Source organism: Helianthus annuus, chromosome 10 (assembly GCF_002127325.2).
Source record: "Helianthus annuus cultivar XRQ/B chromosome 10, HanXRQr2.0-SUNRISE, whole genome shotgun sequence".
Classification (NCBI taxonomy): Eukaryota; Viridiplantae; Streptophyta; class Magnoliopsida; order Asterales; family Asteraceae; genus Helianthus; species Helianthus annuus.
In genome coordinates, this window is record NC_035442.2 from 153,711,484 (window position 1) to 153,725,509 (window position 14,026).

General features: G+C 38.3%; 1 protein-coding gene and 1 non-coding gene across 2 annotated transcripts; both read left to right on the forward strand.

Moving 5' to 3' along the window:
- Nucleotides 1-39: 39 nt before the first annotated feature.
- LOC110886067 (glucan endo-1,3-beta-D-glucosidase) lies at nt 40-6,262 on the forward strand. The gene is made up of 6 exons (XM_022133828.2): nt 40-201; nt 534-905; nt 1,861-2,150; nt 4,407-4,730; nt 5,569-5,884; nt 5,962-6,262. Exons 1-6 carry the CDS (start codon nt 126-128, stop codon nt 5,994-5,996), a joined length of 1,413 nt encoding a protein of 470 aa, XP_021989520.1. The 5' UTR covers nt 40-125; the 3' UTR covers nt 5,997-6,262.
- Nucleotides 6,263-6,360: 98 nt separating this feature from the next.
- Nucleotides 6,361-6,432, forward strand: TRNAE-UUC. Its single transcript has one exon. It is a non-coding gene; the product is annotated as a tRNA-Glu (tRNA).
- Nucleotides 6,433-14,026: the final 7,594 nt, after the last annotated feature.

Below are 14,026 nucleotides of genomic sequence, written 5' to 3' on the forward strand. Positions count from 1 at the left end.
CCAGGCCCCCCACCCCTCCATATATTCAAATCCATACTCTATTACCCCTCCCTTTTCACACTTCCATCTTTTAATATTCTCCACTCTCTTTCACACACTCATTCAGCTACACAGCAAATCTATCTATGGCACTCCCGGCGACTTCCATACATAAGTTTTTCACTCTATTCACCTTCCTACTGCACCTTTCTAGCTTTACTAGTAAGCCACACACACATCATGTGCTTTATTTTATCTACTTGTTTCTTCACTAAATCTAGTGTCCTTACTTTCACTTCGATTAGATCTGAAACTTTCGAAATTCGAGCAATAGTAACTTCACTTATACTTTTGTTACTCAATTTCATAAAGGCAAACCACTTTTGTTTACTTTCAAAAGAATTAAAAGTTTAAAGGTAACACACAACACAAATAGTGGTTCGGTTTATTTGACTATTGTTTGACTTTGAAGTTTACATCTCAACTCTGCAGAATTTATCAATAGCTTTGCTATGTGTGAGACTTACCGGGTATGGATATTGTTGTTGTTTTAGGTTCGCAATCGTTTATAGGTGTGAACTATGGTTTGGTTGCCGACAATCTGCCGGCGCCGGAGGCTACGGCGAAGTTGCTACAGTCGACGGCGATAGAGAAAGTGAGGATGTACGGTGCGGATCCGGGGATGATCCGTGCGTTAGCGAATACGGGGATCGGGATCGTGATCGGAGCAGCGAATGGGGATATACCGGCATTGGCGTCGGACCCGAATTTCGCGACTCAGTGGGTTAACTCGAACGTGTTGGCTTATCCGGATAGTAATATTATTGTGATTACTGTTGGGAATGAAGTTATGACTGCTGTTGACCAAAGTCTTGTGCCGCTTTGTTTGCCTGCCATGCAAAATGTCCAAAACGCCCTTAATGCAGGTTCCCTTTCAATATATATCTTTTTAAATTTTATAATGAGTAAATTACTTTTTGATTCTATAACCATTTATTTTATAACGTTTTGAGTACCTCTGTTTTAGTGGTTTTAACCACTTGAATCCAAAATAAAAAATACAAGTGTTAAAAATTGGACTCATAACGTTAAAAAATGAGCCAGTTAGGGACTAGACTCAGGGCGTTAAACTTTTTTATTTTGGATTCAAGTGGTTAAAACCACTAAAACACAGAGACTCAAATAGTAATTTAGTTATTTTTAATTAAATTATGTCAAATAATTATGTATTAATATCATTAAAAACTAGCATATTTAACCTAATTTTGGTATATTGAATTATTGGTCTTTTGAAATATAGGTTTTGTGAGAATATATATAAAATGACTTTTTATCCTCCAAAATTAAATAGGTCAAGATTAATGAAATGATATTCCAAGTGGCAAGTGTTCAAAAATGCTGAAGCAGACAAATGGGTTTATATATGATGATATACATTTGTATTGTATATGATGTTTAAACAAGTCTCTTTTTAATTTTTATATATATATGATGACATACTTTTGCATTCTAAAGGGGTTAAAGTTTATGAATTTTTTTACGAGAATGTCTATTTTAAACAAGTCTAACGACATTAACTACCAAGTTAGGGTGATTTTTTTTTTTTTTTTTTTGTGAAAAAATAAAGATTATATTGGTTTTGCCCTCCACAAAAGTTGAGTGGGTTCAAATTGTGGATATTTAATTAGGTGGTAAAAAAAGTCTGTTAAAAATATTAGTTTTTGAGGTATAAACTAAATAATTGTTGTTTAGTTCCTTTCAAGTTAAATATTTTCCTTTTTATGTATTTATATAAACATGATTATTAAAAAATGAAAGTTGTAAAATCAAGGTAAAAAAAAAAAAAGAAAAGGAAACTGAGTACATGTATGAAATATGCAGCATCATTAGGTGGAAAAATCAAGGTGTCAACGGTGCATTCGATGGCAGTGCTGGGAAGCTCAGATCCACCATCTTCGGCTGTGTTTAATTCCGGGTTCAGCGACACAATGAGATCGTTGTTGAAGTTCCACAGTGCAAACGGGTCGCCATTCATGATCAACCCCTACCCATTTTTCGCTTTCCAGAGTGACACACGGCCTGAAACGTTGGCGTTTTGTCTCTTCCAACCCAACGCAGGCCGAGTCGACTCAGGCAACGGTATCAAGTACATGAACATGTTCGATGCACAGGTCAGTTTACACTTTTAAAGCAATGCACGTGCATTAACTTGGGATTGAGATTCTCCTTATAATTTATTCACTCACGTTGGTTGTGTTTCTAGAGAGTAAAAGAGGGAGACCCATATTATGATAGTTCATCATCATCCCACCAACAGCCAGTGGCGAAGTTTGAGATTTTCGATCGGGGGTCGAAAACGTACACACCCAATAATTACTATAAAACCGGGGGGGGGGGGGGTCGAAAACGTATATACCCAAAAATTTCTATACGAAAACTATATACTCTCCACTACTGAGCGAAAAATTCGGGGGGTCAGCCGCCCCCTCCCGCCCCCACTATCCTACGCCCTTGCCAACAGCAAAACTAAGGTTGGGTCTGAGGAGGGTAAGATATAGACAGCCTTACCTCTACCCTGTAGGAGTATCGAGGCTGCTTCCAATGAGACCCCCGGGTCGATAGTAGTTTTGTATCAAGCCTTGGACATGAGGCACATAACACTCGGCAATCGAGACAAAGGCCGATTTGTGCATGTACCCCTTGTCTTTCGGCTATCAACGACACCACATGATGCATGATTAGTCATCCGCCGCTTTTAGCGTTATTTTCACGAAATCAATAAAATAACGTTAAAATTAGTGCGATTTCAAAGTCAGATCAAAGTCAACTAATTGAGGCATAGAACTATAGAAGGAATAGAGATAGGTTGGGAATATTATTAGATAAATTTTCACTTTAATATATTTTTCATATCTAGTAATAAAAGAATAATAAGGAATATATAATTAACACAAACCAACTACTTATATTGACAGTAAAAATATTAATTTTAGCTAAACAATTAAATAGATTCATTTATACGTTGAAATAATATATTAAACAAAATTAACATGAGAAACAAAAGTAGATAATAAAATTTATAAAGTAAAGAAATAACAAATATCTTACAAATCAAATAGGAAAAAGAATATATTACAAATTAATAGTGTATGGACTATGGAGTGAATGAGTGATGATGACAAGAAGGGGACCACCAGTGCACTGGATTGCAGGTCCAAATTCAACTAACAAGGTCCCTGCTTTAAATTATTTTGAATTTTGGACAACCTTTTTTTAAAAATGCAAAGAATAAGGAACATGTAAATATAAAAATATCTTCGGTCATCTGTCGCTAATTTATCAACGGATCCATAACCCAATAATACGTCTGTAACGATCTGTCGGGAAAACTAGCTGCCTGTGACGCTGGCAAAGTTGTTAGAACTCCGTTGCTAGTTATCCCGTCAGTGATCTGTCAGAAACTTGGTTTAAAAAAGCGCAAAGCGCATCTAGGCGCAAACCCCATCGCCTTGTGTGACATAAGGCACACGATGTACAAGAAGCGCAGCTGAGGCGCGCTTTTTAGGGTGAAAATCGACCTAAGGCGCAGCTGAGGCGCACGCTTTTTGTACATGGGGTGTTTCTATGCTTCTGAGTGTTGTACAACAGGCTTTTTATGCTGTACATTTATGTTTTTTTCATTTTAAAACATATATAAAGCTTAATTATAGCTAAATCATAGGTATTGGATGCTATACACTTATGGGATATATAAAATAAATTATATAATCACTTTGCGCTTTGCGTACGAAAAGCTCACCGCTTTTGCGCTTCGCTTTTTAAAAATCGGTTTTAGACCTCATCGCTTTTGTGCGCTTCCCGCTTTTTTAAACCAAGGTCAGAAATCACATTACGCACACCCTGATTTCCATCAACCACCTTCAACGACGGATTGCCGACGGGTAAGGCCGTCAGTGAAAGTTGTGTAGTGATTCCCTTGATGGCTTGAGCCAAAAATAGCATCCAATTCCATCAATATGTTATATAGAACCCATATTTTTTTTTTCTGTGATGCATGAAATAATAAAAAGTGAATGAAGTTAAGCATCTTATTACAAGAATAAGGTTCCATGAAAGTATAATAGTATCCAATTCCATTAATAATTTTATGAATTATGATACTGACAGAGCTTCCACATGTAACAACATATGAAGAATAATTATTGTTAACATGAAAAAGGTATATCGACAAATAGATCAGTCCCGAAAGTCTATTTTTCCCTTAATTATTTTTGTGTACATTACAAATTATTATGATTAAAAGTTTAAATAAATTCAGTTGGAAATTACATTGGTAAATAGGCAACAAAGCTGCGCTGCTACCTCTTTATGATTAATGTTTTAATATTTATATCGTTTTTATGATATATGAAATCTCCAATATACAGGTGGATGCTGTAAGATCTGCTCTAAATGCAATGGGGTTCAAAGACGTTGAAATAGTGGTTGCGGAAACAGGATGGGCTTACAAAGGTGACCCGAATGAGGCGGGACCCAGCATCGAGAACGCTAAAGCCTACAACGGTAATTTGATCAACCATCTAAGATCAAAGGTAGGAACACCATTGATGCCTGGAAAATCCGTCGATACCTATATATTTGCACTCTATGACGAGAATTTGAAGCCTGGGCCGGGCTCTGAGAGATCATTCGGGCTTTTTAAACCTGACCTATCCATGACTTATGACGTGGGTCTTTCCAAAAATAGCCAGGTTAGACATTAATCAATAATCGTGGTATTTATTTTTTATTTTTAAAAAAGAATATCTCATATAATAGTAATCAACTTTTTAAATGTTCCATTGAAATAACTCAAAAACTTTTTTTTAATATAAAAACCACTCATGTTCTAATGTTGTTTTTTTTTGTTGTGACATTTCTGTAAATGTTAAAATTAAGTGATCCAAATAAATGAAGGGGTAAATTACTTTTTGAGTCTCTGTGTTTTAGTGGTTTTAACTAGTTGAGTCCAAAAGCAAAAAGTTTAACGACCTGAGTCCCTATAAGCATTTACATTAACCATTTGAGTCCTTTTGAGTCCAAATTTTAACCTTTTGAGTCAAATTTTTTTGGACTCAAATCGTTATAAAATGAACAAGATTGGACTCAAAACGTTATAAAATAAATGGCTAGGGACTCAGAGCGTTAAACTTTTTGATTTTGGACTCAAGTGGTTAAAACCACTAAAACACAGGGATTCAGAAAGTAATTTACTCTAAATGAAGTATGAAACTGGTTACCATTACAAGTCCAACCTCAACTTATAAGGTCATTGTGAATAAAAAAAAGTTACTAAATAATAACTAAGTTTCATAATTGTTCTACACTACACAAGTCATTTAAATTAAACAAATTGTGAGTAAATCCACAATAATAATAGATTAGTATTGAAACTTGAGTGGTTTATATAGTTAGAAAGAAGTGTGCGCAGGTTTATTAGATCACTATTGAAACTTGATTACTATTTTATAATCTTAATTCATTTTCAAAACGACATAATTGTTTAAGTTAAAATGACATATACCTTTGGATGGTTGTCATATCGTCTAGACTCCCACAACACCGACACCAACATCACCAACGCCAACAACTCCTACAACTCCAGCAACACCATCACCGGTCCAAGCAGCAGGGTGGTGTGTACCCAAACCAGGTGTATCAGATGCACAATTGCAATCAAATCTAGACTATGTATGTAGCCAAGGTCTTGATTGTGGTCCCCTTCAACCGGGTGGTGCATGTTTCGAGCCTAACACCGTAGCATCACATGCTTCTTATGCAATGAACCTGCTTTATCAAACTGCTGGTAGGAACCCGTGGAATTGCGACTTTCTTCAAACAGCTACACTCACATCTAATAATCCTAGTAAGTTTGTGCTTTCATTTAGCAAGTTTTTCAGATTGTTGTTTTCCTATGGCGTTTTCTAAACTAAAATTTTGCAGGTTACAATGGTTGTATTTATCCTGGAGGAGTATGAACTTTTGTGTTTTCTCTTAGGAGAGATTGTTTGGATTTGTGATACTCAACGATCAACGGGGTGATCGTAAATAACGCCAAGTTAAGTGCGTGGTTGCGACTTCTGTAATGGTTCGATCGATCCTCTTGGTGAAGAAATTGTAACTAAAATTATGTTAAATAATTGTATCTCATTAATCTATGTTTTAATTTTGTGTTCAACACTATAATGGGTTTTTAAGGCTGCTTTTATTTATTTATTATTTCTCTTAGATTAGATTTTGCATCCAAATAGATCGAGTGTATAACACTAATTTTCTATGAAAATATTTATTTGCGAATTTATTTATCTTTATAGGAATAATAATGTCTAGTATAAACACAAATCCATTGTCGTCCAGCGGTTAGGATATCTGGCTTTCACCCAGGAGACCCGGGTTCGATTCCCGGCAATGGAACCTTTTTGGTTTACGTTTTTGTTGAGCTAGAAATGATTACTCATAAATAATGGACTTTTTTTGCTTACGTTTTCCTATAATTAGAAATATAAATGATGCCCATAAATAATAAACATCATCTTCAGCAAACCAAGCTTAAATTGAATTAATCGAGAAACCGTGTCAATAAACAGTCTTACTATTAACTGACGTTTCGGTTTTGTTATTTTGAAAACCAAATCAAACATTATGGTACGCTTTGTTATTTTCAAAACCGGAAATTACGTTTTGTCTTTTTAACAGAAAACTTGGATCACTGACATACCACTCACTTGAGTATCATCATGCCACCATCGGAACCATCCGATCATATCCATCTCTACTAATGTTTTTGGTTTACCTCATTTTGAAACCAAACTCTTATGGTAGGCTTTGTTATTTTGGTTATACCTCGTTTCAAAACCAGCATGAAACTTTAGCATTCGACCTTTGAATTATAAATGATACCGTAAATAATAGACATCCTCTTCAGCAAAGTAGGGGTGAGCAAAAACTAATTAACCAAACCTAAAACGTATTAATTGGCAAAATCGTATTGAAATAAAAGGTCTAAGCTATTACCAATGGTTCGGGTTTGTTGTTTTAACTAAAAATTACGGTAGGATTTGTTACTTTCAAACTGAGATATACGTCTTGATTTCGGTTACACCTCATTTCAAAACCGTACCAAACTGAACTTGGCAACTGAAATGAATCGAACTTGTATGAATCTTTGTTATTAGATTTATGGCGCAAACTCATTATTTTGGGCCATAACTTTCTAACTCAAATTCATTAATAAGTGGTTAACAATACTTTTAAGGCAAAAGATTCATACCTACATTCAGGACTAAATGTTACAAGACTAAGGGCATGTTTGGCTAAGCTTTTTGAAACAACTTATTGACTTATTGGCTTTTTGAAAAGTTATAAGTTCTAAATGATGTTTGGCAATGAGCTTGTATGTGAGGTGGAAAATGACTTTTTCAAAAAGTCACTCCATACTAACTTTTCCAAAAAGTCAATAAGTCAATAAGTTATTTCAAAAAGCTTAGCCAAACATGCTCTAAATATAAAACCGACCCCCAACTGAACCAAACCTGAGATTGTAACAACTTTTGATAATTACAATGAAAAATACAAGAGGTATAAATACACAAAAAACAACAACAATTGAGGAGTGAAATCCTCCTGTGACAAAAATAGAAAAACTATATAATGAATGAGAATAATGGCAGGAGAGATATTAGGCAATCATTTAGAGTTTCCTAATACCCCCCGTCAATGCAAGACGGAGGTGGTTGTAGACGAAGCATTGCTCGAAACTTTTCAAATAGAGGTTTCGGTAAACTCTTGGTGAAGATATCGGCTACTTGTTGATCCGTAGAAATGAACTTTGTGTGAAGATGACCAGCAGCGACTAACTCTCGAATGAAGTGGTAGTCAAGATCGATATGTTTGGCTCTCTTATGGGAGATAGGATTTTGACTCAGAAAGAGAGCACTCTTGTTGTCACATAAGAGAGTTGGTGGTCCCGGTGGTAAAGCATGCAGCTCACGTAGAAGATGGGTGATCCAAATCAGCTCCGAAGCGGTGTTAGCCATGGCCCTATACTCCGACTCACAACTAGAGCGTGCTACCGTTGGTTGCTTCTTTGCGCTCCAAGACACTAAGTTTCCTCCTAGATAAATGTAGTAACCATAGGTTGATCTTCGAGTGTCTATGCAACGAGCCCAATCTGCATCAGAAAAACCTAGTAAAACAGTGTTAGGTGGTCTATCAAAGGTCAAGCCGTGTGATAAAGTCCCCTTGACATATCGAAGGATGCGTTTGACAAGCTGAAAATGAGTGGTGGTAGGATTTTGAAGGAATTGACTGGCTTGATTTACTGCATATGAGAGGTCCGGGCGAGTTATGGTTAAGTATTGAAGAGCACCGACAAGAGAACGGTAGAGAGTTGGATCATGGAAAGGGTCACCGGTAGAGTGGAAAAGATCCTTTGGTGTGAGAGGAGTAGCAACAGGTTTGGAATCAAGGAGGCCGGCTCAGGAAAGTATGTCATATGCATACTTGGATTGATTTAGAAACAAACCTGTTTTGGTATGGGTGACTTCCAAACCGAGGAAAAAACTGAGGTTGCCGAGGTCTTTAATTTTGAACTCCTTGTGAAGACGACGAGTGAAAGTGGTAATGAAAGTTTCATTGTTACCAGTGATGATGATGTCGTCCACGTATACAAGGATGTAAATTAAAGTGCCATTGTTTTTGAAGATGAACAAGGATGGATCGGCTCGACTACATGTGAAACCAAGAGTGATAAGAAAAGAACTCAATCGTTGAAACCAAGCACGTGGAGCTTGTTTTAGGCCATAGATGGCACGATTTAGTTTACACACATGAGTCGGTCGAGTTTCATCTTGGAAACCTGGTGGTTGTTCCATATAGACGGTTTCCTTGAGATTTCCATTCAAAAAGGCATTGTTAACATCGAGTTGTCGAAGTTTCCATTTGTTGATGGTGGCAAGGCTGAGAACAACTCGAATGGTGGACGATTTGACAACGGGGCTAAAAGTGTGAGAAAATTCTAGACCCGGAACTTGGTTAAAACCTTGAGCTACAAGACGAGCTTTGTAGCGATCAATGGAACCATCGGATTTGTATTTGATCCGATAAATCCATTTAGAGCCGATGATGTTGGTAGAAGTGGGACGAGGAACAAGTTGCCAGGTTTGATTAGAATGTAAGGCTTGAAGTTCATCATTCATAGCACGAACCCATTTGGAATCCTTCAATGCGGTTTTGATTCCTTTGGGGACATGTGATGAGAGAAGAGAATAATGAAGAGAGTGACTGTGGAATTGAGATAAGTTAGCAGCATGTATGGTTTTAAAAATACCATTCTTTGACCGAGTAGTCATCGGATGAGTATTGGTGTTGGTGGGTTGAGTTTGAGCAAAAGTGGGCTGCTGATTGGTAGAAGATTGTTGGGCTGATGCAGGGCTGGATTGGGCTGAGTTGGGATTTTCGGAAGGAGGAGAAAGTGGTTCGGCTGAATAGGGAAGAGGAGCTGGGGTTGGGCTGATGGATGTAGAAGTAGAGTCGGATAAAGGGCTGGTTTGGTTATTTGGGCTGGTTTGGTTATTTGGGCTGGTTTGGTTATGTGGGCTGCTGGGAGGAGACGGAAGTGGGCTGTTGGGTGTATGGGCAGCGCGGTTATGGGGCTGCAGGTCGGTAAATGGACATTGGTTACAGGTAGTGTTGTTTTGAGGTGTGGTTTTGGTGGAAGGGGTAGGTGTGGGTTGTTTTGGAGAGGTTGGGGTTGGCAAGGAATCTTCGAAGTTGGTGAAGGGTAGGTGTGATGTATCGGTGTTTGTGGAAGATGTGTGAAAAGGGAAAACATCTTCGTCAAATTTGGCGTGGCGAGTGGTGTAGATTCGACCCGTTGAGGGATCGAGACACCGAAAACCTTTGTATCTTGGAGTGTATCCAATAAAAATGCAAGGGGCACTCCGTGGGAGAAGTTTGTTTTTGGTGTAGTCACGAAGGTATGGATACACAAGACACCCAAAAATGCGAAGATTGGAGTATGATGGTGGTTGGTTAAAAAGTAGTTCAAAGGGAGATTTATTTTCAAGAAGTTTTGTTGGAAGACGATTTATGATATAAGTGGCAGAAGTGAAAGCATCAACCCACAACTGTGGAGGAGCATGTGCATTAAACATCATTGCCAAACCAGTTTCGGTGATATGGCGATGTTTGCGTTCGGCCCGTCCATTTTGTTCCGGTGTGTAAGGACAGGACAACGATGATGTATGCCAAGCTTTTGAAAACAAGTTTGAACCCGATGGTTTGTGAACACGGTTCCACCATCACTTTGAAAAACTTTGACACTTTTAGAAAATTGATTTTGGACAAAGTTTAAGAAAATGGTGAGAGTGTTATAAAAGTCGGATTTAGCCTTTAGAGGATAAAACCATGTGAACCGAGAGTAGTCGTCTACAAATATTACATAATATAAGTAGCCATCGGTAGAGGCAAGTGGTGCGGGGCCCCAAAGATCACAATGTATTAAGTCTAAAACTTGTTGTGCTCGTTTGTTATTTTCAACAAAAGGTAGATGTTTAGCTTTAGATAACTCACAAGAATTACATAAACCTGGTTTGGGTAATAAAGATGTAACGAATACATGACCAAGTTTATTTAAACTAGTGATAGTATCAAAAGAGACATGTCCTAGGCGACTATGCCATTTATTGAACGAAGCACGAAGATGAGAAGCCGAAAGTGCGGCAACAAGAGACTTGTGACTTTGGGTGAGAACATAGAAACCATTCTCGCAAGTGCCTCTAGCAAGAACCTCCCCTGTTTTTCGGTCCTGAATATGAAAGTAATCGTTAGAAAATAAAACATCAACGGGAGAATCATTTGTGAGTCTACTAATTGATAGTAGATTCTTAGTGAGGTTTGGAACAACAATAACATTTTGTAAAGATAAAGAATCATTTAGAGTTGTGTTCCCAACATGAGTAATGGGTAATGTTTGACCATTACCAAAAGTAACACTCATGTTACCCGTGTGAGGTTTAGAATTGATTAAACCATGATTTTTAGTAAGCATGTGGGTTGTTGCACCTGAGTCGGCTGTCCAATCCGGAGTTTCGGATGCAAAGCTGCATTGAGCAGTGAATGCTTGGGCTAGATTGGCATCTAGAGTAAGAGCTTTTTGTGCATAAGACGATAGAGTAGGACAGGTAGTAGCATAGTGACCGTCTTTGCGACAAAGCTGACAATGGGGAGGACGCTTGGTGTAAGTATTGCTGCGTCCTTTGGAAGGCTGAGAACGGCCTCTGCCCCGGTAAGAGGAGGAACGAGTAGGTTTGTGAGAATTAGAGTAGAAGGCAGCTTCGGTGGTTGTTGAGGGTCCATGAAGTTTAGAAACAAAAAGTTCCTGATTTTCAGCATTTGCAAGCAAATCCCGAAAGGAAGGAGCAGGTCTGATGGTTCTTTGGGATGTGGAAAAACTTTCAAAGGAGGCACCTAAGCCACAGAGAAACCAGTGGCGTTTGTCCTCATCGTTGATGGGATGGCCGATGGAAGCAAGCTGGTCGGAAAGAGCTTTAAACTTTCGGCCATAATCAGTGACAGAACCGGTACCCTTTTGAAGGTTACGAAGAGAGTCTTTAAGGTTGTGGATTCGCTCAATTGAGCAATGGCTATAGGCATTTGCTAATGCTGTCCAGACTGATAAGGAAGTTGAGTGTCCTATGGTTTCGGACATCGCTTCCTCAGTGAGAGTTGAGTTGATGAGAAGCAGGACCTTTTGGTCTGCTGATTTCCAGGCAGTAAAGGCTGGATTAGGGGTGGTTTGATTGTCGGCAGTGATGGTTTCTGGTGGACAGGTTTTGGTACCATCAATGTGGCCGATGAGATCAAGGTGGGCCAGGACAGGGGTGATTTGTTTCTCCCATGGGAGATAATTGGTGGAGTTAAGTTTGATATTGATTAAATGGCTAAGAGAATGAAGAGGAATAGAAGAAAGGTCTGTTGAGGAAGACATGGTGGTGGCGGCGATAGGGCAGAAAGAGAAGAAGACAGAAAAATTATCAAGGGGACAGGATCAAGGCTGATACCATGAGATTGTAACAACTTTTGATAATTACAATGAAAAATACAAGAGGTATAAATACACAAAAAACAACAACAATTGAGGAGTGAAATCCTCCTGTGACAAAAATAGAAAAACTATATAATGAATGAGAATAATGGCAGGAGAGATATTAGGCAATCATTTAGAGTTTCCTAATAAAACCCATACGTAAAACCGAAAAACCTAGATATTAGTTTTAATTTAGCTTCACACCTAAATCAACCCATACAAAGCAAATAAGGTGGCAAATGGGTTTAACGTTTGATATCTATTAACATTTCCAAAATTGTACATGTTGGGTGGGTGTGGATCCGAGAATGGTGCAGTAGAGATGAGGTGGCAAGTCGTGCCGCTATTGAACACTGCCTCACCCTAGTAACGACATGAGAAGGAGGGAACCGCGTGTGTGTTGAGTGCGTATGAGATGAGAGAGTGTACAAGTATTTCGGCTCATTGTATAGTGGCGAAACTTAAACATTTAAATTAGGTGCCAGAAATACTAAACATAAATTGCGAATTGCGAATTCCAATGGTCGCTCCTCCCCGTCTCTCTAATTTCTCAATAACTTGGTTTGGGCTATGAAACAATATATGGTTAACTTAGGATGTTCATCGTTGGATTTAGGAGGAAGGGCTTAAGTGACCAACTAAATACACATAATAATATTGAAACTAAATGGAGATGGAGAGAAATGGTGGAAGAGGATGATGATGTGGCGGAAGAAGATAAAGGGGATGATAAGGGCCAGAACACATAGTTGTAGGGGACAAACATACCACCTTCATCAAAGAATGAATTGATTTGGGTAGTCAAAATTTCCACATGGGTCCTGAAGATCCAAAGAATGGCCGAACAATGTAAACCACACTTAGATCTTGTAAGAGCACGAAGATCCGAACCTGTAAGATGAACAAACTGTTAGGCTCGCCGCAGAGATGGGAGGGCCACTCTGGGACCACTCTCCGGCGTGAGAATAAGTATTTGTTAGAGAGAGAAAGTAAGGACGAAGGTTCAGAAAACCGTATTTGTGGTGTACTTGGTGGGGGTATTTATATTAGTCAACTTGATGACGTCATCCGGTAGGACGCACCTTTTGATATTGCGTCCATTTATGACTGAGGGACGGAGCTCTTTGGGATGTGCGTCCCTTATGTTCTGGTTCGGCCCTTTTGGGGAAGGCCCGGTCTCGGCTATGCATCTTCAGGTACATTTATGTCCACACAAAGTTATTATAGAATCAATTAAGTCTCGGTTGCCTGCCCATTTTGTGGAGAAGCGGATGAATCATCGGCCTATATTTTTTACTTCATGCATCATCAGTTCATCCCATCCTTGGTGTGGCAATATATTAGCCGGCGGTGCGATATACCCCAAGCTTTTGCATTCACAGTTAGGGATCTTCTTTCAATTCACAAAACATCTCTTCTCAACCAGCTAAAACAAAAATTGCTCCTCAGGATTATTATGACTGCTTGTTGGTCCATCTAAAAGTTAAGGAACATGCTCGCCTTCTCCGATAATCAGGTTCTCCTATCCAAGATCATGGAAGACGTCAAATCGTTCAACTTTTTATAGATAAAAAAAGCAAATCCATTCTTAAGTCTTCAACATGGATTAATTGGTGTAAGTTTCCTTTCAAATTCTTTGTATGTGTTCCTTGTCTTAACACGCCCTGTTAGTTTGGCGTTTTAAGAAATAAGCCGTTCAAGAGAAAAAAAAAACAAAACAAAAAAAAAAACTAAATTATAGCCAAACTAGCAATAACACCCGCGCGCATTGCGGCGTGGGCACATCGCAGACATTGAATGGATTAATCCAAACATTATGTGATGTGTTAACCATATGAAAACGTGCATTCGACATATTATAGAAAATGTAACGGATATAACGGAAAAGATGACATGTATAATCAAAAGAGATTAATTAGA